This window comes from Hyperolius riggenbachi, chromosome 1 (genome assembly GCF_040937935.1).
Source record: "Hyperolius riggenbachi isolate aHypRig1 chromosome 1, aHypRig1.pri, whole genome shotgun sequence".
NCBI lineage: Eukaryota > Metazoa > Chordata > Amphibia > Anura > Hyperoliidae > Hyperolius > Hyperolius riggenbachi.
Genome location: NC_090646.1, coordinates 323,396,205 through 323,423,218, shown reverse-complemented (window position 1 = coordinate 323,423,218; position 27,014 = coordinate 323,396,205). Strand labels below are relative to the sequence as shown.

Genomic DNA, 27,014 nt, shown 5'->3' with positions numbered 1-27,014 from the left:
TATTCTCCTGGAATCTAAGATCTTTTCTACCTCAAATTCCGGTTCACCATAAATAATAACGGGAGGGGGGGGGGGGAGTGGAATCAATATCAGCATCAGCAGCAGATTTCAGGAGAGACACATGAAAGGACTTGCTCCCTTTCATGGAAGCAGGCAGGGACACCTTATAGGTTACTTCATTAATTTTTTCAGACACAATGTAAGGACCAATGTATTTGGGCCCGAGTTTGGCCGACGGTTGGCGCAAGCCATTATTTTTCGTGGAAACCCATACTTGATCACCAGGAGAGAACTGCTGGTGAGGAGAGCGATGACGATCTTCTTCTCGCTTCTGGGATGCAACAGCTTCCTTTAAGTTCTGATTGACAGAGGCCCAAATCTCTCACATCCTGACCACCCAATCCTGCAGAACTGGGAAGGAAGAGGAAGCAGAGGGGACAAAAGAGAACCTGGGCGATTTCCCAAAAACCACTTGAAATGGAGAAAATTTTGAGGAAGCATTCAATAAATTGTTCTGTGCAAATTCTGCGAATGGCAAAAATTGTACCCAATCTTCCTGGGATTCAGAAACATAACACCTTAGAAACTGCTCTAGAGACTGATTAATTCTTTCTGTCTGGCCGTCTGAGGATGGAACCCAGAGGAAAAGGACAAAGACATACCCATAAGTGCACAGAAGTTCTTCCAGAACTTTGACAAAAATTGTACCCCTCTGTCTGATACAATATTTTCGGGAATGCCGTGTAAACGAAAAATATTCTCAATAAAAAGCTCAGCCAATTCTTTAGCAGAAGGTAATTTTTCTAGTGGTATGAAATGTGCCATCTTGCTTAACCGATCTACCACAACCCAAATGACTGTCTTTCCCTGGGACGCAGGGAGATCAACAATAAAATCCATTGAAATATGCGTCCAGGGAGAACTGGGAATGGGCAATGGTTGTAGCGTACCAGCAGGAGCATTCCTGACTGCTTTGCTTTTAGCACAAACCGTGCAAGCTGACACAAATTCTTTACAATCGATTCGAATGGAAGGCCACCAGAAATGCCGTTGGAGTAAATCCAACATCCTGGTCACACCTGGATGACCCGCTACCTTACTGCAATGACATTGCTTCAGTACAGAGAGCCATAAATGCAAAGGAACAAAAAATTGCTCAGAGGGTTTCCCCGACGGGGACTCTGCCTGAAAGTGGGCTAATGATTCCAACAGATCAACTGATAATTCAGTTGCCGAAATGACAATATGTTCGGGAAGTATACTAGAAGGCGTGACAGGTAAAGACTCCATAAGATCAAAACATCTGGATAACGCATCAGCTTTGATGTTCTTGCTCCCAGGTTTATATGTTATGATAAACCTGAATCTGGAAAAGAATAAAGCCCAGCGTGCCTGTCTGGGGTTCAGTCTCTTAGCTCCTTCTATATACTCCAGATTCTTGTGATCTGTGTATACGGTAATGGTATGTTCTGCCCCCTCCAACCAATGCCTCCATTCCCCGAAAGCCATCTTAACTGCCAGCAATTCCCTAGTGCCAATGTCATAGTTCCTCTCTGCCGAACTAAACTTTCGCAAAGAGAACGCACAAGGGTGCAAGCGTTCTGGTTGACCGAAATATTGAGATAGGACAGCACCTACCCCTATCTCTGAGGCATCAACTTCAACGATAAAAGGTCGGAGGACATCGGCATGCATGAGGATGGGGGCAGTACAAAACGCTTCCTTGAGAGCCTGAAAAGCCTGGGAAGCCTCAACAGACCAGTGAGAAGGATCGGCTCCTTTTTTGGTCATGTTTGTCAAGGGAGCTATAATGGTAGAGAAATTGTGAAGTAACTTGCGATAATAATTCGCAAAATCAATAAACCTCTGCAATGGTTTCAGACCCAGTGGTTGAGGCCATTCCAACACAGCATCAACTTTCTTTTTGTCCATAGACAAACCGGAGTCTGAGATGATATATCCCAGAAATGGAATTTCCTTGACCTCGAACACACACTTTTCAATCTTAACATAAAGGGAGTTCTCTCTCAATTTCTGTAGTACGAATTTCACATGTTGACGATGTGCATCGATATTTTTGGAAAAAATAAGAATATCGTCTATGTAGACGATAACGAATCTACCAAGTACATCTCTAAAAATCTCGTTTACAAAATCTGGAAACACAGCGGGTGCATTACACAACCTAAAATGCATTACCAGAGACTCGTAGTGACCGTCTTGTGTATTGAAGGCAGTCTTCCATTCATCCCCCTGTCTGATCCTGATTAGGTTATAAGCCCCTCTGAGATCTAATTTGGAAAATATCCTTGCTCCAGTGACTTGTGAGAACAGATTCTCAATAAGAGGCAAAGGATATTTGTTCTTAACAGTGATGTTATTTAGACCCCTATAATCAATGCATGGTCTAAGACCTCCATCTTTCTTTTGGACAAAGAAAAACTCTGCTCTGGCCGGAGAACTAGAAGGGCGGATAAAACCCTTCTCTAAATTTTCCTTGATGTAGTCCTTCATAGCTTTCTTTTCAGGACTAGAGAGGGGGTAGATATGACCTCTAGGAGGCATAGTACCTGGACGTAGATCTATAGGGCAATCGAATGAACGATGCGGAGGCAATTTGTCCGCTGATTGAGGGGAGAACACATCAGAGAAGAGAGCATACTGCTTAGGAACCCCCTCTACAGACAGACATAGCGTGTGCAATGGTAGGTTTTGTAAAAATTCTTAAAACAAAAGGGAGACCAAGACGTGAGTTGTCCCGTGCTCCAGTCAAATTGAGGAGAATGTTTCTGTAACCAAGGGAGACCCAGAACTACGGAACATGACGACATTTTCAAAACATAAAATTGCATCTCCTCGACATGAAACAACCCAATCTGGCATGAGAGAAAGGTTGTCTGAGAAAGTGGCTGCTCATCTTGTAGAGGAGAGTCATCAATGCCAGTTACGTAGAGTTTTTTCTCCATGGGTATTAAGGGAATTCCCCATTCCTCCACTAAACTGGCATCAATAAAATTCCCTGCTGCTCCTGAATCGATGAAGGCTTGGGAAGAGTACTCACAATCCTTCACAGACACTTTAATAGGCAGCAGCAATTTATCAAAAATTTGGGGTGATTGTGCATCGCCTAGGGGTACACCCCTGACAGAACCTGGGCGGAGCAGTTTCCCGACTTCTTGACACAATTCTGCACCACATGCCCTTTCTCCCCGCAATAGAAACACAAACCCTCCTGTCTCCTTCTCTGTTTCTCTGGATCAGACAATCTAGCGTGTCCCAACTGCATGGGTTCGTCTGAATGTGTGACAGAGCTGGAGGGTAACACAGTGGAACGTAAAAGTGACCGGGATCTGCTTTGGTGGTGATAGCGGATTCTACGGTCAATTTTAATGGCCAAATGTAACGATCCGCTCAGCTGCCTGCGCAGGCAGGCAGCCTTTTGATCATTATTCAGGCCTGCATGCTGCAGGACTCTGGAAAGAAGACCTTCTGTCAGTTTTGCAGCTTGTGCTTGCTGAGGAATTTGCATACGTTGTCATGCAAATTGCCTGGCCACATTCATTGGAGGCGTGTACTATAAGTACTATGTGTGTCCCACAATGCTTCGCTGCTCATAGAGGTTTGTTCCTGCTGGACTCACCTGGAGTGTCAGCCACTGCTATCTTAGTATAGTTAATTCTTGGGGAGTGCTCCTTGCATTCCTAGTTAGTGCAGTCAGTTTGTGTATAATTTGTACTGCCTTTTCTGTCCTGTCTTGTCTGTCGCGATTGCGCTGTCACCAGCGGCGGTTGATAGCGAATCGCTCTGTCTTGTTTGGATCGCACTAGCCTCTAGCGGTAGCGGCTGTGGATCCTTCTGATCTAGTTCCTGGAGTGTAAGCTGGAGCAGCGGTTGCTACCAGCTACCTCATCTGATCTGTCTTGTTTAGATCGCACTAGCCGCTAGCGTTAGCGGCTGTGGATCTTTCTGATCTGTGTTCCTGCTTGGATCACACTTGCTCTGGCGGAAGAGCGGTGGATCCTTTCTGCCTAGTTCCTGTTTCTCGTTTGTCTGTCTTGTCTGATACGGGCGCTTGCTGTAGGCTCGATGAGGTAACCGTTAAGCAAGCGTTCACGTTCTTTGTTTCGTGTTTGTCTGTTGATGGTTAGTTAGGCGTGCTTGTCTCTATTGTGCTTATCACGTGGAGACCGCGCATAACCGCGTGCACTGTTGCGAATGAGTGCGGTGTTCGCGGTTAGCTAGCGTTTATTATTTTCCGTATCTTCTCATTGTATGATTTGCTGTGCCTTTGCTATCCTCGTATTCTGTTCTGATCTGCCTCGTGTCACTTCTGGCAATCGCCGTTCTTGGCGGTTGCGTTTCTGTTTCGCACCTGCTGTTGTGTGTGTGCGGTCGCGGGGTGGCGACTAGATTGGCGCACACACATACAACCTGTCCCTTTGCTCGTTCTCATTCGCAATCGCTTCTCTTGCGATTGCGTTCTGCGCTTCGTGCAATTCCTGTCTGGCATTTGTGGAGGTGCAGGGGATTGGTTCCTCTGCGCTCCCCAGCGCCCTCTGCCGACAGGAATTTCCCTCTACTGGTGCTTGCACCAAAAGCTGGGTTCTAGTATCTTGACACGCTTGTGGAGGACCTCCGCAGTGTCAGCGCACATCTTTGTGCGCTGAACACGGAGATATCCCACAATCGTTACATTATGAGCAGCCCAACCCAAAACCCCAGTGTAGAAGGAATTTCTGATTTGTACGATTTTGCTGAGTATGGTTCCTGTGTCTTTAAGAGTTTCAAAATATTAAATTCAGAGACGAAAGAGGATTTTCTCTCTGAATGCGTAAAATTTTGTCTGAATCCTACTTTTCAAATTACTGATCCGTCCACGTCTGCTCTCCAATTAGCTTATGTGCTTTTGAAAGACGATCTGTTTGTATGGGCTCATGAAATCTTGCAAGACAATTCTTGGAATGATAATCTATATCAGTTTCTTACATTTACATTCTCCTACTGGTTTGAGTTGCCTTGCTTGCCACCTGCCCTGTATGAGTGTGTAGTTGCTAATGAGTCAGCTGCTCTACCTACTTCATGCAAAACCATTCAGTTTGAAAATGAATGCAGTAACTATTCCCCTGTGTCTAAACAGCAGCCACCTAAAGCAGCAAGGACTAAAAGCAGGAAAAAAAGGAAGACTTCTCAGCTGAAAAATCCGTTGCCCATAGCAACTACAAATAAAAAAATTGTTTCTGTAAAGTCTGAAATTTCTCAGTCTCAGGTTTCATTACCCCAAGAAAGGGCATTTGTGGATCCTTTGATAGGCAGAATTATTTTCTATATTAAAGGAGTAAGAAAGTCTTTGCATGTTCCTGACCCCAACCCTTATGAAGGTTTCTTGGAAACCGAGTTGTTTGAACCCCCATTTGCTCCATGGGATATTGGAGCATTAATTAAGGAGTTCGAGATTGATTGGAAGGCGTTTTGCGATTTTTACATCGCAAAAAGCGCAGAGATTCTTTATGCTTGTCTTGAATCGGTGTACGCTTTGATTGACTCTGATGAGTGTGACGAATGTTTTGTGAATCCGGTGACTTATGTGTGGCAGACGATTTTGGATGAATTGCACACACACCAATCAATTGACTTCAATAAAGAGACATCGTTATCGGATGATTGTTCCTGCCTTTCTGGGGTAAAGCATGTGAGTCTAGATATTGTGCGACCTGACATGAATGGGTGCACTACTGTGGTTGATTCTTGTGCGAATCTTGAAAGATTCTCTCCTGATTGCGTGAAGTTTGAATCTATGCGATGTAATGCCTGTTTCTCAGATTTTCCTGCAGATTGTGATCAACATGAATGTGCCAGTTTTCTCAAAGATATGTGGGATCCCTTGTCATCTAAGAACAGATCTTTAAGATCTTCCATCTATGATCCTGCTATGGGAAAAATTCCTAAACTATGCAGCATCAAAAGTGAAATTAATATGCCTAATAAAGTTTATTCTGTTGATGTCGCTATTTCTTCTGCAGATGAGTCTCTGTCTCACCCTGTTCACACCTGTAAGGGCCTGTTGCCTGGGGACAATTGCTCCAGTGTTTCGACCCTAGATGCCTTGCAGTCTGCTCCGCAGATCGCGGAGATTTGCGCTATGGAAGCGTCAGTTTCACAACCTAAAGCGATCTTGGATTCGCAGGTTTTGCGTTCTGGCTCCTCGGATTTGACATTGTTAGCCGAATCTAAGAGTGAGACAGCACTTCGGTTTTGCGAATCTGACTCTGAAATATCTTTGCTGGGTCCAGAGAAAGTTTCTCTGAGCCTGCCCTGTACCATGAATAACAATATGATGTCCAATCACACTGACATTTGTGAGTCCCTTTCTTGTTCTGAGGAAAGTGCTGATTCTGCACCCTGTACTCTGGATGAGTTAAGATGGCCTTGTTTAGAGTCTCCTGCAGTGTCCCTAGAGGCTCGTCTAGGTATTGCCACTATACTCACCTGTTTTTCTGCAGTTTTGGAGTTACAAGCTAGTTTGACTGCCACACAGAATTCTGGGTACAGTGAGAATGAAGTTAGGGAGTCAGTGTGTGTTCCAGTAAATATACCTGTACATTCCCCTCATGATGATGAGATCCAGTCTCAGGTTATGGTGGAACCATTCCTGGGACATCTGCCCTGTCCACAAAATAAAGTTCCAGTTTTGCCCTGTAACATGGATAGTTCAGAATCCTTCCGAGAAAACTTGAAAAATGATGTTCCTGAGGTCTTGTTTGATGTTCTGGAGGTCTCCGAGTTCCTCCCAAAGGGTGCAGAACTTGTAGGAGATGTCTCCTGCCCCCCAAGTCCTTCTGAGGTGTTACCCTCTTCCGTAGGCATTGCTGCCTTGCTGGCTACCTTTTCAGCTCTGATGGAGCTTCACTCATATGTAGTCAATGATGATATTATTGTCACAGAAATTTCTGAATTTGTATCCGAGTCTTCTTGTGAAAGTCCAGTGCCTGTGACCTCCACTCATGATGATTCTCTGTCCGGTACTGGTTTTGGTCTTGTCGTGCCGGACTCTGAGGTTGGCAGTTCCCCGACATGTACTGAGGTTTCTCCTGTGCTGGTGTACCCCAGTGTGCTCTGTGACCTAGAAAGCCCAAGTGTGCCTCGGTTACCAGCGTACTCAGATGCTTCCTCGGTGGAGACATGCTCTGATTTAGCCTGCCTGCTTGCATGCCCAGAAGTGGTCCCTGAAAGTCTTGATCTTGATGGGTGTCCTCGTAATTCTGAATCCGGAATTGTCATTGGTTCCATGGGGGTTCTTGGTAATTCTCCATGTGAGCCTGGTGATTGTTCTGCCCTCTTGGGATCTCTGTGGAGCTTCAAAAGGTTCTGGGAGATTCCGGGAGAGATTTTGCTTGGTCCCCTGGATAAGATCAACGGTGGCTTTTGTGTTGTAAGGGACACTTCGAACAGGTATTGTGGCAGGTTTGGTATTTTCGGACGCTCCTTGGAAGGTGGTGGGTATTGTCTGGAGGGTGTCGATGGCTTTTTCTCTGGTATCCACAGTCCTGATGGGTGTTACGCTAAGACTGGTAGTACTGATGGGCATGTTTCGGTGGCTTCTGTTTCCGATGAGGTCGGTTTCGGGTGGACTGACTCTGGAATTGGACCTTGTCGGGCTGCCCCGACCTTCATGAGTCTTCAGTTAGAGTTTTTTGGTAACGCCAGTTTTGAAAGACGTCTGGAATTCGTCCCTAGAGGGGGGGGGGGGGGGGGTACTGTAACGATCCACTCAGCTGCCTGCGCAGGCAGGCAGCCTTTTGATCATTATTCAGGTCTGCATGCTGCAGGACTCTGGAAAGAAGACCTTCTGTCAGTTTTGCAGCTTGTGCTTGCTGAGGAATTTGCATACGTTGTCATGCAAATTGCCTGGCCACATTCATTGGAGGCGTGTACTATAAGTACTATGTGTGTCCCACAATGCTTCGCTGCTCATAGAGGTTTGTTCCTGCTGGACTCACCTGGAGTGTCAGCCACTGCTATCTTAGTATAGTTAATTCTTGGGGAGTGCTCCTTGCATTCCTAGTTAGTGCAGTCAGTTTGTGTATAATTTGTACTGCCTTTTCTGTCCTGTCTTGTCTGTCGCGATTGCGCTGTCACCAGCGGCGGTTGATAGCGAATCGCTCTGTCTTGTTTGGATCGCACTAGCCTCTAGCGGTAGCGGCTGTGGATCCTTCTGATCTAGTTCCTGGAGTGTAAGCTGGAGCAGCGGTTGCTACCAGCTACCTCATCTGATCTGTCTTGTTTAGATCGCACTAGCCGCTAGCGTTAGCGGCTGTGGATCTTTCTGATCTGTGTTCCTGCTTGGATCACACTTGCTCTGGCGGAAGAGCGGTGGATCCTTTCTGCCTAGTTCCTGTTTCTCGTTTGTCTGTCTTGTCTGATACGGGCGCTTGCTGTAGGCTCGATGAGGTAACCGTTAAGCAAGCGTTCACGTTCTTTGTTTCGTGTTTGTCTGTTGATGGTTAGTTAGGCGTGCTTGTCTCTATTGTGCTTATCACGTGGAGACCGCGCATAACCGCGTGCACTGTTGCGAATGAGTGCGGTGTTCGCGGTTAGCTAGCGTTTATTATTTTCCGTATCTTCTCATTGTATGATTTGCTGTGCCTTTGCTATCCTCGTATTCTGTTCTGATCTGCCTCGTGTCACTTCTGGCAATCGCCGTTCTTGGCGGTTGCGTTTCTGTTTCGCACCTGCTGTTGTGTGTGTGCGGTCGCGGGGTGGCGACTAGATTGGCGCACACACATACAACCTGTCCCTTTGCTCGTTCTCATTCGCAATCGCTTCTCTTGCGATTGCGTTCTGCGCTTCGTGCAATTCCTGTCTGGCATTTGTGGAGGTGCAGGGGATTGGTTCCTCTGCGCTCCCCAGCGCCCTCTGCCGACAGGAATTTCCCTCTACTGGTGCTTGCACCAAAAGCTGGGTTCTAGTATCTTGACACGCTTGTGGAGGACCTCCGCAGTGTCAGCGCACATCTTTGTGCGCTGAACACGGAGATATCCCACAATCGTTACACCAAAGCAATGGCTTCCTCCAGAGTGCAAGGCTCAGGATGCCCAATCAAGACTTCAGACACTTTATCAGATAAACCTAACATAAATTGATCTAAAAGGGCAAAGTTTTCCCACCTAGAGGCACTAGCCCACTTTTGAAATTCTGCCGCATAATCCTAAGCAGAACGGTGACCCTGACGGAGGTTACGGATCTTACGTACAGCAGTGGCAGCTGTATCAGGATCATCATAAATGACTGCCATGGCGTCAAAGAAATCACTGACAGATTTTAAAGCCTCATGGTTAGGTGGTAGGTCATAGGCCCAAGTTTGGGAAACACCCTGCAAGAGTGTTTTTACCAGGGTGACCCTCTGATGCTCATTGCCAGAAGCAATAGGTCTGACTTCAAAGTAGGACTGACAACGATTCCTGAAGTTGCGGAAATCGCTTCTATGTCCCGAAAACTTTTCCGGCAACGGCATTTTGGGCTCAGGTACCAGGAGAACTGGTGGAGCAGTTTGAACTTGCTGTTGTGGCTACAGTCCGCGAACAGCCTGTTACAAACTGTCCAACTGTTGCTGTTGGTTGGTTACAGTGGTGCTCAAGTTACCAACCGCCAGCGTAAGAGCTTGTACTTGCTTGCAAAGCTCTTCCATATCGATATGGTCTGCTGTAATGTAACGATCTGCTAGTGTGTGAGCACTAGCAGACAGACAAATTTCAGACGTTCCCTAACTGGGAAATGTATACAGACAGTGTTAGTAGAAGGCAGCACAAACACTACAGTACAGATAATGAGAATGGTCAACAAATAGGGTCGGTAACAGATCTGACAGATACGGTACAAAATCGGCAGGCAAATACAAAGTGAGTGAACAGGCAGAGGTCGGCAACAATCAGATATGCAAAGGTACAGAATCGGCAGGCAAGGGCTAAGTGAGTGTTCAGGCAGGGGCCGGCAACAGATCAGATAGGGAAAGGTACAGAATCGTTAGGCTAAAGGAAGTCAGATAACAGGCAGAAGTCAAACACAGTATAACAGACAATTAATAATAATAGTAGGCTAGCTAGTATGGAATCCCCGGGGTCCTGCCGGTTCAAGCCACACACGGATCTGACTAAGGTCTGAAGCCTTCACTGCGAAGTGTTAGCTAGAGCAGACAGTGAGCAAGGGTCAGAACAGAGCTTAAATAGCTCAGGTAAGCAGGAGAACACGCCCTCAAGCCGTTTGGCCAATCAGGAACCGGAGGTGGAGTCCTGCGTGTCAGCTGACAGCTGGTCAGCTGACACGTTTCCTAAGAGCATAAGAGGAGCGACGCTGCTAGCGCATGCGTCCGCCCTCATTTTCAGTCAGAGTATCATGCGGCCGGATCCCCGCAGACACGCTGTTGACATCAGATGCGCTGCCAGCGGAGGTAACAGCAACTGAGCTGGTAAGCGCAGGATTCCTGACAGTTTCCATCTTGACTGATTTTCTGTGATGCCAAAAGTGACATCACTTCTGCCATTTTCTTTTTCAACCCAGCCCAGTGTTTTATTTTCCCCTCCCTGCTGTCCGTCCCACAGCATACATCACCTTGACAAAAAGCTTACATCAATATGTAAACCTCCCTAAGGCCTTGTTCACATTAAGCAACGTGTATGGCTGTGCGTTCGGCATGCAAGCGCCCCCGATCTCAAGCCATATGCATTGCCATGCGTTGTGCTGCTGATCCCATTCATTGCAGTGAATGGGATCAGCGGTGTGCTTTTGCAAAAATGCAATAATGCGTGCATCCCACTGCTGTGCAGCGCGCATAGTATGTACATCAGAAGTGCTCTCTATGCACTTCTGATGTTCTCGCTGATCACATCCTATACGCGCTGCTGAAATGCGCACAGCAGTGTCAATGAACCCTTCTCCACAAGCAAGCGCGATCGTCAACGCAAATCGCCTGCGCTGGCAATTGCGCAAGCTGCTTTTTCCACTGTCCACGTTGCACTGTACCGCTGATGGGAATGTAGCGTGATTGCAATGAGAATTGCGCCACCTAGAAATCGCAATTCGTAAAAAAAAAAACGCAAACAAAGCATCGTAAAACAGGAATGCAGCTGCTGAGCTGTAAGGAGTGAGCGAGTGAGAGAAGGAACTCCTCCCAGCTCACTCAGGGATCAGATTACAGCAGCAGCTCCTGACTCATAACTGATCCGTTCTGAACAGTTCCTTGGCTCAATGATTCAAAAAAGGAACTGTTTGAATGGATCTTCAGTTCAAGTAGTGAAAGTGCAGAATCAGAGGCTGGTGTGTATTTAGAACACAGTCATCCACTTTGCATCCACTAAATTTTACACAGAATGTGCTCTGTGTTCGTGATTCAAATGAACCGGTTCATTGAAAAGATCCGGACTTCCCATCACTATCTGTGAGACTTTCAAACGGCAAAGGGGAGGAGGCGGGAAAAAAACCTTCCCCACAATTCAGCAGGCTTACCCACAACCTCCCAGTCCAGTGACTCAGCAAAGGCACAGGCATGGGTGAGTTGGGGGGAAAATGAGGGGGGGACATATTCATAGTCCATTTAAAAAATTAACGGGGTATACATAGTATTGAGGACAAAAATATTTTTTAGACTTTTTTTTTATTTTTGGTGTTGCAACCCCCTTTAAAGAGAGTCTGAAGCCATAATAAAAATGGCTTTTTTCTTTATATATAGCAGGGGCATGTGTGCCCCTGCTAAAACGCCGCTATCTCGCGGCTAAACGAGGGTCCCCTCCAAATCCCCCCTGTGCTGCCCGGGGAGCGCTTCCGTGTGAGGCGGGGCTATGGGCTGCAGCCCTGCCTCACACGAGTCTATCAGCGGCGGATCTTCGCCTCTCCCCCGCCCCTCTCAGTCTTCCTTCGCTGAGAGGGGCGGGGGAGAGGCGGAGATCAGCCGCTGATAGACGCGTGTGAGGCAGGGCTGAAGCTCATAGCCTTGCCTCACACGGAAGCGCACAGGGGTAGCAAAATCTACCACCAAGTTGGTCGTGATTTTGCAGGGGGGATTTGGAGGGGAAAGGACCCTCGTTCAGCTGCGGGATAGCTGCGTTTTAGCAGGGGCACACATGCCCCTGCTATATATAAGGAAAAAAGCCATTTTTATTATGGCTTCAGACTCTCTTTAAATGCAGATATAGAATTTGCCATTACTACTTCCTGTGTGTAATGATCGGTGTAACACAGAGAGGATCTGATTACCGGTGATCTGTAGTATCACCGAGAATACAGATATATACCCGATTATTGATGATCTGCAGTATCACCGATAATCAGATATATCTCTAACCTCTGGACACCTGAGTAATGAGAGTGTTTGGTGTAACAGAAATACTTAGAGTAATGCACCTGAGGAGCAGGTGCCCAACAGTAAGGAGTACTGTACAGAAACACGTTCCTTCCGCAAGCTTGAGCCTCTCCCGAGGGAGGGGTCAGACTAAGAGGAGGAAGGACAGGGTGTGAGTGACACCAAGGAAGGATGTCACTCGCAGGTCTGTGAGCTATCTCTAAACTGAGGAGATAGCTCTCGAGGTCGGACAAGCCGGGTCGGCAACAGACAGACAGATCAGGGACAGAGACAGGAGACAGATGCGGAATCCTAAGACAAGCAGAGTTCAGTAACAGAGAATCAGATATATCAAAGTACCTAATCAGAGATCAGAAGAGTAGTCAGGAAAGCAGAAGGTCATAACAAATAATCAACAATGCCTAGTCTTAGGTGTGAACTCCGTGATCATCAACACCCTGGAACTAGTCTGATATATAACAGAGTGATAATACAGTTCCCTAGTCTTGAGTGTGAGTTCCTTGATCATCAACACCCTGGAACTAGTCTGAAGTATAACAGAATGGTAATACAGTTCCCTAATCTTGGGTGTGAGTTCCTTCATCATCAACACCCTGGAACTAGACTGAAGTATAACAGAATGGTAATACAGTTCCCTAATCTTGGGTGTGAGTTCCTTGATCATCAACACCCTGGAACTAGACTGAAGTATAACACAGAAAATATCACAGATACTGACAAGGTCTGAGTGCTACCACGTAGTGATCGCAACGCCAGACACCAGAGAAATTACCAGCACCCAGTATATATACACCAGCGCTCTCCAGCGCCTCCCCTAAGTGCTGAACCAATGAAACCTGATAGAATTGTCAGCTGATCGGCTGGATCAGCTGACACCCTTCTGACTGTTATAAAGGCTCTGCCTCTCAGCGCGCGCGCGCGTCATTCTGAACCTGTGTGGACTATCAGTCCCAGCCACACCAGACATGTGTTGTAATGTATCTGTTGGTTTGAACGCGGAGCCGACCGCACCGCTGTCAGAGCATGCGGCGGTTCCTCCGCATTCGGCCATACTGCTGGTGGCAAGCTCATGCGTGCAAACCTCCGCGTCGGACGTGGAATCCGCCGCCAAGTTCACTGGGCATGCGGCGGTTTCTCCGCGCTCCGTCAGGCTTGTGGATGCAGGCCCATGCGCGCAAACAGTCATGTTGAACGCGGAATCAGCCGCCTTACTCTGAATACTTTCGGCGGCTTTTCCGCGTTTTCTTACACTGTGGCAATGCATTCCAAATCTTAATCATTCTTACTGTAAAGAACCCTTTCCTAAATAAATGGCTACAACGTCTCTCCTCCATACGCAGATCATGTCCTCTAGTCCTTTGCGAAGGCCTAGAGAAAAAAAGCTCATCCGCCAAGCTTTTATGTTGCCCTCTGATGTATTTATACATGTTAATTAGATCCCCTCCAAACCGTCTTTTCGCTAGACTAAATAAACCCAGTTTATCTAACCTTTCTTGGTAAGTGAGACCTTCCATCTTTCGTATCAATTTAGTTGCTCGTCTCTGCACCTGCTCTAAAACTTCAATAACTTTTCTGTAATGTGGTGCCCCGAACTGAATTCCATATTCCAGATGTGGCCTTACTAGAGAGTTAAACGGGGGCAATATTATGCTAGCATCTCAAGTTTGTATTTCCCTTTTAATGCATCCCAAAATTGTACTAGCTTTAGCTTCAGCAGGTTGACATTGAATACGATTATTTAACTTGTTGTCGATGAGTACTCCTAAGACTTTCTCCAAGTTTGATGTCCTCATCTGTATCCCGTTCATTTTGTATGGTGCTACACCATTGGTCTTACCAAAATGCATTACTTTACATTTTTTAACATTGAATTTCATCTGCCATTTACGTGCCCATATAGCCATCCTATCCAGATCCTGTTGCAATATGTCACTATCTTCCTGAGAGTGGATGATTCTGCACAATTTTGTATCATCTGCAAAAATAGCTACACTGCTTTCTACTGTATCTACTAGGTCATTAATAAATAAATTGAAGAGCACTGGACCAAGTACTGACCCCTGTGGGACCACACTGCTAAAAGTCACCCATTTCGAATATGATCCATTGACCACAACTCTTTGTTTTCTGTCCATTAGCCAGTTCCCTATCCATGCACACAGACTTTTCCCCAGGCTAGCGACAATCTCCTTGTCGCTAGCCTTCTATTTAACTGTGGCATGTCATTCAATCAATGCTCCCCTGCCTCTGTCGGCCTCCGTGAGCTTGCTCCAATCAGAAGCTAAGCCGTGACCTGGGAGGTACTTCCTTCCCATTGGAGGAAGCTCACGGTGGCCGGCAGAGGTGGGGACAGAGGCAGGGGAGCGCGGAATGAATGACATGCCACAGGTAAATAGAAGTCTAGCGACAAGGAGATTGCCGCTAGCCTGACACTTTTTACAGGGAGGCACAGCAGACCTTGGCGAGGACTAGAGGCGGCAATAGAGAGACACAGAGGCGTGTCATTGAGAACAGGACATGCCTCTGTGTCCTCTTAAGATTTACAATACCCGCCTCGGGTTCTCTTTAACTAGAAACTTTAATTACAGAAGATAATAGTCAAAAAGTAATAATAATATGACTCCTTATTCTCACCTCAAATCTTTGGGAGTTCACTTTTTTGCCCCGCTTGTTCCATGTGACTCGTGGCTTAGGATCACCTGTAGCCTGACATACAAAAGAAGCCACACCCCCTGAAACACCAATTTCATCTGCAGGTTTTTTGATGAATTCTGGGGGACCTTAAAATAAAAGGAACATAAGTTAATTACTTAAACAAAGACAATATAACATCACAAGCATTATACTGTGCACATTTGAACATTGCAGCTTTAACATATAGTACTCACGTTGCTCATATTTACTGACCCTTGCCATGTGGCTTTCACTGAAGTAAAGGAAACCTGCAGTTCAACCTTTGATGTTTCTCCAAAGTTTTACCAAAGATGAGCTAGTAAGAATATGTTCGCAATTTCCACTCACTTGAATACTGTCAACTTTTACTACTTACTTTTACTGAGGTCTATATGAGGTGTGTGGGATGATGGAGGGAGAGGTCAGACCAAGGTTGGGATAATGTGCTGAGACCAAAAAAATCCACAAGGAATGGTCTCACCTGATGAAAAGTGTTGGCAAACCCATATGACTGACCAGCTGAAAGGCTTAAGGCCCGTAACCACCTTAAGATTTTGTCCACAATTCTTCTGATGTCTGGCGATCTTTTTAAGCAAGGGGCCATCGTTTCCACGATCTCGGGATGTGGATACAAGCATGCGATTAGGTAAACAACGCTTTGCAATGCGCACCAATAATGACAGTCACTGCGAATCAGATCTTTAAGCTCTCCAGCGCAAAATGCCGCTATTGTTTGAACTCTGGTTTGCGCCTGTTGTGTGCCACCGCATGTTCCCACAAGCAAGAAATGGATAAGGGAATCTCATTTATTGGGGGGCTATGCTGTGAGGTTTCACGATCCATTGTTAGGTGATTATTTAGCTTTAGTTCGTTTGAGCCGCCATCTGAAATCAGATCTCTCTCCACGATGTCAGCTATAGGAAGTCCACAACTCCTTCCTGGGATCATTGGAATAGTTAAGAACACAAAAATGGATAGTCATGTAATGACAACATATTGTTTTATTTGCAATGTGCTTCATGGGAGATTATCTCAACCCCAATTCCACTAGCTGACATCAAAGGAGATCTGCCATTGCACAGACTTAAAGGACAACTGTAACAAGTGGGATATGGAGGTTGCCATATTTATTTACTTTTAAATATCAGTTGCCTGGCTGCCTTGCTGATCTATTTGACTGCAGTAGTGTCTGAATAACACTAGAAACAAGAATGTAGCTAATCTTGTCAGATATGACAATAATGTCAGAAACACATTATCTGCTGCATGCTTGTTCAGGGTCTATGGCTAAAAGGATTAGAGGCAGATGATTTGCAGGATAGAAAGGCAACTGATACTGTTAAGCGGGTACTGAGATTGCCTCTATTTGTTTCATTAGAATTTTATTGTGTATACGGTATGTAATCTTTTTTTTAGTTTAGAGGTCAAGAGGGTGCCAGAAACACAAACTGAAGCTAAAATTAAATAAATCATACAAACTAAATGGGTCCTTATAGAACACAAATGAACTAATTTAGGGTAGAAGCATGAGTAAAAAGACCAAGAGCGGCATAGTAATATGGCCATGCTAAAAACAGAAATAACATTATATAAAAGATCAGTAATTTCACTAATTAATATGAGAAAGAAGGAGATATTTCCTCAAACTTCCAACAGTTCCACAAAATTGCGGCAAACCAATTTTTCAAAAGAGGCATTATAATGAACCCAATGCATTTGTAGTGCATCAGTAGTCTGAGCAAAGTGTGCTTTATGTGTCAATGTCTTTACGCTCATTGTCTGAATCAGGGTTGTACCTGGAATTGGTTTTGCCACATACAGGGTCAGTGATGGAACAATATAACGTACAATGCGCATGAACATTTAATACAAAGAGCAGAGGGGTAGTCTGAAGAGCTGATCAAGCGGGCTGCCATCCTCGGCACTCAAAAGCTATATAGCGAGATCAGATGCTACACAGACTTCCATGGGGGTAGGTGGGGGCACAGAGTGGACAGAGTTCAGAGTTACTTTCCCATAGATCCCGGGGAGCATTTGGCAGAGCAAATGGGACTCCACACTGCAGTGGAGCCTGTATCCCTGAGGGGCAAAGACAGTGGTGCTGCCTGCACCTCTGGGGGTGCTGTGGCGATGACTTGGCCGGCAGGTCTGAGCGGTAGTCCTCGGTGGACTGGCAAGGGCCAGACTAATATGCCGGCATAACGGAGTGGGGTCTTTTGGGGGGACTAGGAGAGAGGCTGCTGTCCTGCGCTGCCAAGTACAGGGGTCCTGCTGAAGGCTGGCATGATGGACTGAGGCTGCTGGCCAGAGTGGTGGGCTGGCAGCTGTGGGACCAGGGGGGACCCTGGGGAAAGGACATCGGTGGTGGGCCTGGCTACCTCGGGGACAGTACTAGAGCTGGTGGCCTGGCATCCTTGGGGAATGGGGGTCCTGGAGTTGGTGGTAACCGCACTGACCTGCGACTGGAGGGGGTTACTGTTGTCCGGGCTCCTGGCAAGAGCAGTAAGAAGCAGTTCAGGATGGGGGCCATCCATTGAGACTGCCATGTGGCTGATTGACAGTCTCTACCAAAATGTAGCCCCCGGCTTGCAGCCTAGTATGGAGAAGCCGCAAAGCTGTGTACTAGGGCTAAGGGTACAGATCCAGAGGCAGAGGTGGATTAGAAGAGCAACATCCTGTTGGCAATCCTGGTGGCGGTGGAGAGGCAGGAGAAGCGATGGACAAGTAGCAGGAGCCACTGCAGGAGTGGCGGCCATCAGCTGGAGCTCCACCAGGAGGCGAGCCGCCAATCACCGAGTGAGTGCCAGGAGAAGGCAGTGCTAGAGCCAAGAAAGCTGGAGTACTGCACAACAGCTGGACCCCCCCCCCCCCCACCGGTGGAGTGGGGAGGTGGCCCACAGATGCAGCAGCCGTGTTACTAGCCGTGAATCCAGGGGAAAGGGGAACAAAGAGAGAAAGTGTACCAGAGATCAAAAAGTATAAAGAATCCATACTTACCCGGGGTTTCTTCTGGCCCCATAAGCACGTGCGAGTCCCTCACCATCCTCCTGTGGACTGACGTTCAGCTGCGATTAGCCCCGGTAACAGGCTCAGTCGGGTCAAATCTGGGTCTTCTGCGCCTCCCACGCATGCGCAGTAGACCCAGACTGACGCGATTGAGCCGGTTTATCTTCTTTATACTTTTTAATTTATGGTTTACTTTACGTGCTAGAGCCCTGCGGCTGTGCCATCTTGCTTGCATTTGTGTATTTACATACAGTAGCACTGACATCTTGCACTGTACTTTTATGTGGTATATACAGTCAGATAAAGTAACTTACGTCTTAACTCTGTCTTAAAGCGGACCTGTTCTCTTGCACGGGACAGAAGAAAAACATAGAGACATGCACCCTGTATGTATTTAGATAGTTTAGCCTGTTTAATTCCCCCTCATTTGTGTCACATGACTGCCATGGCAGAGATGGCATATAAGCTCACTTGGAAGCACAGGAGGTTAAAGTCTACCAGAGCTGGTATAAAGCTAAAGTTTTATACATACCCGGGGCTGCCCCATATGCACGGATCGCTCCCACACCGCCGTCCACAGCCTTCCCGCAGCTTTGGTATCGGGTCCCATCACTTACGTCAGTCTAGGCCAGTTGTAGGAGAAGTGCACTCTTTGCGTATCTCTCCAGCAGTCGCTGAAGAAGTACACAGAGGGCGTAGACTGGCCCCGACAGGCTGAAGTGACGGGACCGGTATCGGAGCTGCAGGAAGACTGAGGACGGCAGCGTGGGAGCAATCCGTATGTATGGGGCTGGAGAAAGCCAAGCTATGAATAAAACGTGAGCTGTATACCAGCTGTACTTTCCTTTAACAATATGTCTGCTTCCATGAATCAGGAAGGAGAAACAGTGCAGATTTATTTTAGGATTTGTAGCAGCTGTAACAAAGAAATGTTTTTGTTTAAAGGTTATTATGCTTTTGCGTATCTTTTAGAGCTGGCCAATTTCCAGCTTTTCTACACAACCCCCCTATGCTGCCAAACAGAAATACTTCTCCACAATGCCAACTACTTGTACGACAGACATGACATCTCTCCATCAGACATGACATCTCTACCTATCCGTCCCTCTCTGCCCACCCACTCTTGTCACTTTTCCATAATTTGCCCTCTCCTCCCTCAGCCCACTACCGTTGATGAAGTTGCCTCTCTACTCTTTTCTACCCCTGCTACTACCTCCAAGCTCAACCCCTTGCCATCTGACGTGCTTCGCTCCTTCTCCTCTGGCCTGGTCTCTGCACTAACTCCTCTGTTCAACTTCTTCCTCTCTACTGGCATTCTTCAATCCACCTTCAGATGGGTCTTCATTCACTCACTACTGAAGAAACTGTCACTCACACCCTTCCTGTCCTCCAGCTAACCACCCCATCTTCCTTCTTCCCTCAAAACATGAGCACCTGGTCTACAAGTGACTGTCCCAGTTCCTTAACTCTAACTTTCTACTTGACCCCCTTCAATCTAGTTTCTGCCCACTCTACTGAAACTGGACTCCTAAGGTCACCTCATTCCAGCCAAATCTATCTATACCATCTTTCTCTTTGATCTCTCCTCTGCTTTCAACACTATTTCTCACACCTTAAACACACATACTTCTTCTGTTTCAAAATGTTTATTAGATTTTTCATAAGAAGTAATTACAAACTTTTGCAAAGACATTTGCACAAGAGAACCAAGAAGCCTGTGAAGTTAACATAAGGTTACATCATTCTCGCCATAGGCTACACATTCACAATCACAGAATGTCACTTTAGTGACTTTTTATACCATGGGATCAGGTAGCACCCATACACTAACATCGTGTAACGATTGGTGTTAGCAAGAACAAAGTTTCTGATTATCAGGTGATCTGCAGTATCACCTATAATACAGATATATACCTGATTAAATGATGATCTGCAGAATCACCAATAATACAGATATATAGATACTGATGTGTTAGCTAAGCAAAGCTAAAAAGCCACTAAGAAGTGACGTACCCTAAACACACTTTAATGCACTAAGTGTAGTGATTGGTGTAATAGTAGTACTGGCAGCATTTGCACTACCTCACCAGAGGAGCTGGTGGGCACTACCCGTACTAAACCTCTCACCAGAGCAGAAGAGCAGAATGGTCAGACAGATCAGATCGGCAACAGACAGACAGGTCAGGTACAGAATCGACAGACAGAGACAGAACGAGTATCAGGCAAGGTTGGCAACAAGGTCAGATGGGCAGAGGTACAAAATCAGGAGACAGAGACAGAACGGTAATCAGGCTAGGTTTGGCAACAGGATCAGATAGGCAAAGATACAGAATCACTGAGAGTAAGATTGGTCAGAACTAGCCAGTCATACAGAGATAATCAAGTAATAATAACAGTAGTAATAATAATTCCTAGTCTTGTGTGAAATCCCTGGTTTCCTCCCAGATCAAAGCACACCGGAACTATCTAAGGGTCTGAGCGCTAACACGAAGTATTCACGACAGCAGACAACTAGCAAGTGAAGCCGAGAGGCTTAAGAAGCGGAGGAGACCCCCAAGGCACCCCCACCAGCCTCGGCCAATCAGAAGCGGCGAGCGTGCCCTCTGACATCAGCCGACCAGCCGGTCAGCTGACGCGCCTCCTCCTAGCATACAGATCCCGACGGTGAGCGCGCGCACTCGCTAATGTACCCCTGAGCCTAGCAGAGACACGCGTCCTCGGCGTACTAGATGCCTGGGAAAAATCAGCAGGCAGGGACCCACCGTCCACCGCAGCCGACATGCGATTACTCCCTACACCCTTCCTAGGCATGCTAGAGGCCCGAGGTGCAGGGAGACTGGCAGGCAGAGAACCAGAAGCAGCTGCGGTGGTACTGCTATCCACCGCAGCTGACATGTCACTATTCATTACACATCGCCTTGGCAATGGAGGAAGCCTGGAGAAAACTCCCATCCGAAAGGAACGTGCAGTCACACCAGGTTAAAGGGAGAAGAAAGCAGAAGAAGAGAAAGGCAAAAGCCAGAAGAGAATAGAAAGGGGAGACAAGAAAAAGTCAAAAGAAAGAAGAAAGAAGAGAGAGAAGATTAGGCTCCAGCAAGGACAGAATATTAAACATCCACAGAGAATAGACACTACAATGGGCCCACAAATATCTGTCAAGGGTCCCAGATTGTATGAAACTTCTCATTTCTATCATCTAAAATGTTGGCCATCGGCTCTTGGACCATGAAGGCCGTAACTCTGTTTTTAACTTTTGTGAAAGAAACTGCCTGGGTCTTCCAGCCTCGGGCAATTGTCTGTGTAGCTACCACAAAGATAAAACGGGCTAAAGCACTTTAGGGTTTAGTCAAGGAGTCTATCTTACAATGCAATAAAGCAGCCCAATGGTCTTTCGGGACCATTTTCTTAAGCAATGATTGAAGCAGCCTATATATCCTGGACCAAAATCTAGAGAGCATTGAGCATGTCCAAAACACATGTAACATATCTCCCTTTACCCCACAACCTCTAAAGCAAAGACCTGCATTTGTGCAAGATAGGTGCGGAAGCCAGGGTGGAACCCAATACCACTGCATAAGAACTTAACAGGCTGATTCAAATATAGCCAAATTTAGGGAGAGTTGAAATATTGTCACCCAGGTTTCCTCCAATTCCTCCTTAGACCTAGTCCCTTTCAAATCAGACTCGCATCTGATTACATAACCAGGTTGAAAAGACTGTGGTGGGTCATTCAACAAGGAATAAAGATCAGATATTACTCCCTTTGCAAAGGGATCTCTTGCACAATAACTTTCAAATCTAGGGGGCGTGGCTTGGCGCCAGAGGATGATGGACGCATAGACTCTAAGCTCCCGACCCGGACACTGCTAATCAGCTCCAGCACCGGCACGTACACCTGATGTTTCGTCTGGACAGACGGCCAACGCGCTTCAGATCTTCCAGAGAACCTACAGCTCTCTTTTCCCGCACGGATCCAGAGCTATTCAGGTCACAATCAGCCCGTGCTGCACAGGCCGCAACTCCCAAGATGGCGGCACACCGCTCCAGGACTGCTTCCCGTTTTTCAGGCGCCTCCTCAGACCGTGAGTACCCCATATCTTCCGAACGAGGGGCTGTAGTCACAATGGCTGACATGAAGCTGCTCACTGAGGACATAAATCCACCCTGCGAGCCGCTATAGCGGAGATCCGCGATGAGGTTGTGGACACAGCCACATGCCCAGCCTCTATTGAAAAAATCAGGCTCTACCACTCAGATGAAAACCCTTTCTAAGGTCTCCCTTATCCACAATCAGAAACTGATCGAACATGAAAGACACACTAGAGGATTTAGATAACAGGGGCAGACGCTGCAATATAAGGGTGAGGGGCATGCTGGAATCTGTTCGCTTGGACCAGTTCATTCCTGCTTTGACATACCTTTTTAATGACCTGCGCAAACAATCTAAAGAGACACCCATAGACTTTGTGAGAGCACACAGGGCCCTACGTCCCCAGGGCAATGAGCGGGACCCACCGAGAGACATAATCTGCTGCCTTTAATCATTTCCTATAAAAGAAGAAATAATGAAAGCAGCAAGAGACAGTTCTGAGATACTGTTTAACGATACTCGCATATCCCTATTTCAGGATCTATCAACCATCACGTTAAACAACCTTAGGGCCCTCAGCCCTCTACTATTATTACTCTCCAACAAAGGGGTACAAATACCGCTGGAAGTTTCCTTTTGCTCTTGTAGTGGTTGTTAACCTCCTTGCCGGTTATCCCGAGCTGAGCTCGGGGTAACCTGCGCAGGAGGATTGCTCAGGGCCCGCTGGGCCTATTTTTACAATTTTTTTCTATTGCACACAGCTAGCACTTTGCTAGCTGCGTGCATAACTCGATCGCCGCTGTTCGCCGCCGATTCGCCGATACCCGTCGCGTCGCGCTGCGCCAACCCACCCCCCCTTGTGCAGCCTGGCCAATCAGTGCCAGGCAGCGCTGAGGGGTGGATCAGGACTCCCTCCGAAGCCCCGGTGATTCTCTTATCGGTGACATCATTGCGGGGGAAGCCATGCAGGAAATCCCATTCTGAACGGGATTTCCTGCTTGCGCAGATCGCCGGAGGCGATCAGAGTGGGTGGGGGGATGCCGCTGCTCAGCGGCTATCATGTAGCTAGCACTAGGCTAGCTATGTGATTTAAAAAAATAAATAAATAAAAAAAAAGTGCTGCGCTGCCCCCTTGCTGCAATAATTGGAACGGCAAGGGGGTTAAAGGTCACACAAACATCTTAAAGGACCCAGCAGGTCTTCAATTTCTGTGATGCTTTATGCTGGGAATACACCATACGTTTTTTCGGCAAATAGATGGTTCGATAGATCATTGCCGACACGTCCAATCTTATTTTCAATCGTTTTTCTGATCAATTTCTCATAGAAGTGAATGAAAATAGATAAGAAAAGATAGGAGAATCCAGCGGGAAATCGAGTGGAAAAAGTAATCGAAAATCGATCGACCGGAAAATCAACCAAAAAACGCATCGTGTATTCCCAGCATTATAAATTTAAATGCCGGATCTTCCACTGTGGTACGCAGATTACAAAATGGCTGCCATTGAAGGAACCTATTTCTCCACTCCTCAAGCCTCTTTAGCGAAATCTCCTCACAATCCTGGATCAAGCTCCAAACGATTATTCAATAACAAATCTGGGCCTTTTCCACGAAATTACTCTACTACACATTCATCTAGAGAATCAGATATATAATCTGCACAATATATCTGCATAATCTTCTTTCAACGTGTTTTAGGCTGTGTGCTGTTCATTTTTTGCACTGATCCTTTTGAACTGTCTGGGTCGGATGCTGTTATGATTCACGATATCCCTTCTTAGTTTGTGCTTTTCAGAAATGTTTTAATTTTGTCATCTGTGAAATTGAAGTGTTGATATCCTCCGATACTGAGTTATCAGTATCAGAAATTAGTGGATTTCCTATAATTTGGATGTCCACTTGGGATTACTTACAGGTGCTGTGGTGGTGCCCCCCTACTTGCTTATTTGCTAATATTGATGCTGATTTTTTTTTTTGTGCAACCAGTAAGGGTAATTGGGCTTGATTCACTAAGACAAATAGCATGCCTTATCAGAGTTAAGGTGCCTTATTGGTGCCTTCTCAGCGTTAAGGTGCCTGATCAGAGTTAACGTGCCTTACCAGAGTAGCATAGCAAGCGCTACGAACTTATGCCTGCTAATTGGCATTGATGAGAGCTCCACTCGTCCTGCCCTGAGCACCTGTGGGTCCGATCACTTTAAAGGACATAATCTGATTTAATACATCCTATTTTTATAAATATATAAATTGAAGAAGTTTTAGCAGCAGAATGCATGGAAGTAATACATTTTAAGATCCCCAAAAAAGTAACCTAGAACTATAATTACTGGATATATGCATTACCCTCCCAAGTATAAAAAGCAAAATGTTATCAAGAATAATATTTAATTTAAAACATGCCATGGATTTAAAAATCTGAAAGGAACAGGCTGACTCCAGTAAACATCACTGAACTTGACTTTTATAGACTTTGAAAAAGCTGTTCATTCCCTTGATGGAATTCCTAGAAATTTTTTTGACATTGGTAAAAGGTATGTGCAATGGTTCTCAATGCTACATTCTACACAAAGTATACAGTAATACAAGGCTGCATTCTCTCTCTTACAATATTCCTACTGGTATTAGACAGAAGAATTTAATTCTTAAAAAAAGGAAAGAGGAATACAATAGAACATGATGGAAACACAGGAAAATCTAGAATTTGCTGATGACTTCTGTGTCAGGTATACACATATGAAAGAAAAACTAGAAAGGTTATGAAAGGAAGCAGAAATTGCAGGACTATGTATCAATGACAGCAAAAGAAATGAGGATAAACAATACTGATAAAGAGAGACTGACCATTAATAACTATGGAATAGAACCAATTAAGTTAATGTAAGTGTTGTTACCAGAGATGGTGGTGAATAAGGAAAGCAAATTCACTCGGTGCATCCTATGGGCTTGATTTACAAAAGAGTGCTAACTGTGCACTGAGCACGGCCGTTTTCGCGCGAATTTTCGCATTGCGCGCGAGCGTGAATGTTCGCGCTAAACGATAACGTTTTCGCGCGCAAATGCGAATTTTCGCATGAAAACGATATCGATTCTGCGGTAAAATTCGCGTTTGCGCGCAAAAACGGCCGTGCTAACAGTTAGCACTCTTTTGTGAATCAAGCCCATAGGATGCACCGAGTGAATTTGCTTTCCTTATTCACATTTGTGAATCAAGCCCTATATGTTAAAATAAAAACATCTCAAAATGTTTTGTGTGTGTTCACTAGAGCTCCACAGGCTACCACTGGAATCCTCTTTCACTCCTCCATGACGAAGGTGGTGGATGTTAGCAACCATACGCTCCTCCACCTTCCATTTGAGGATGCCCCACAGATGCTCAATATGGTTTAGGTCTGGAGATACAGCAAAATAAGACCGGTGTGGAGGAACCTAAGATGGCGCCCGCCGCCTCCCCGGAGCACGAGGCTGACACCAATCCTACAGACGAGCTGGAAGGCAATTCACAAACCCTGCTTATAGACAACCCATCCTCGCCTGCAGAACAGATCACTCTGGATGAGCTGCGATCCATCATTCGAGAGGAGGTGACCGGCGCAACAAAGCAGCTAGGATGCAAACTATTACATGAGATCAGACTGCTAGGCCAAAGAGTCGCCCCTACGGAAAGCCGCCTAGATAAGGTAACAACAGTGTTAGAGGGGCATGAGGAAGACATCGGTTCCATACAAACCGAGGTACGTGACCTGCACAATAAGTGGGAGGACTGGGAGAATAGATCCCGTAGAGAGAACATCAGACTCAGGGGAATCCCAGAATTGGTGCAAGACCTCCAGGGGTTCGTTACTGCACTCTTCCAAGAGCTCCTTCCTAATATCCCTATAGAGCAGCTGGAAATGGACCGCATCCATAGAGCACTTTCCCGCCCCATTGCTAACGGCCCCCCGCGGGACATTATATTGAAATTGCACCACTACCTCACTAAAGAGAAGCTAATGCAAGCTGCAAGTAACAAAAGCGATTTATCCTTCCAGGGACATGCCTACCAACTTTACGCTGACCTTGCTCCTGCTACGCTGATAAAACGCAGGGAAATGCGCCCATACCTGAAAATCCTGAGAAATAAGGAGATCCGTTACCACTGGGGCTTCCCCTTCCAGCTTATTTTCACATGGCAAGATAAGCAACATATAGTGCGTGACCTTGATGAGATTCGGGATTGTTTTCGCTCCTTTGGATTCTCCCTCCCACCGTCAGAAGCTAAGGAGAAAAGCACTAAGTCACCAGGCACCATACCTAACCGGAGCCCCGATAAATCTACCCCCCCTAAGGAGCAACGTGTCCGCATAAACCACTCGCAAATCTTAAAGCAGCTCTCTCAGGAGGTGTTTCAGAAGGTATCCTGAGCCTACATCTTTAAACCTATGTTTTCTTCTTATCTCCACACCATTTGCCCTGGCGGCCTTTTGTTGTTTCTCTGGCGGGCCTAGCCAGGCACATGCAATGGGTTCACTGGAGTCACCCATATGTTTTTGCACTTCAGAACTGTTGTTAAACGTTCATTCCTAAACTGACTGTTTTGGTTATGCACTATCTGCGGTTATGTCTCTTCAGTGCAATCTGGAACTGATCCAAAGACCTACTCCAGCATGCTGACTTTGGACTCTAGAAGAAGCTATAGATCACAGCAGATGAATGTTAGCCCCTGGGCATTAAGATGCTACACAAGAAGTCTGTGAGCTATGTTGTCTTTTTTTTAATTCCTTTTAGGCATGCTTGCGGAGATGTTATATGTTACCCCCTCTCCTCCAGCGTACACCGCACTTTAAGGGCTTTCTATTAAGCTGTGCATATGCCATCATACTATCATAACCTCGTAGGTATCCCCTTCTCCTTCC

At 46.3% G+C, this 27,014-nt stretch overlaps 1 protein-coding gene across 1 annotated transcript in view; it reads right to left on the bottom strand.

Annotated features, from left to right (window-relative positions):
* The window catches only part of LOC137509805 (receptor-type tyrosine-protein phosphatase S-like), a 782,862-nt gene that overhangs the window by 638,397 nt on the left and 117,451 nt on the right, over nt 1-27,014 (bottom strand). The window contains exon 3 of the mRNA XM_068233857.1: nt 14,987-15,132. Coding sequence (XP_068089958.1) covers nt 14,987-15,132 — 146 coding nt within the window. The remainder of the gene's footprint in view (nt 1-14,986; nt 15,133-27,014) is intronic.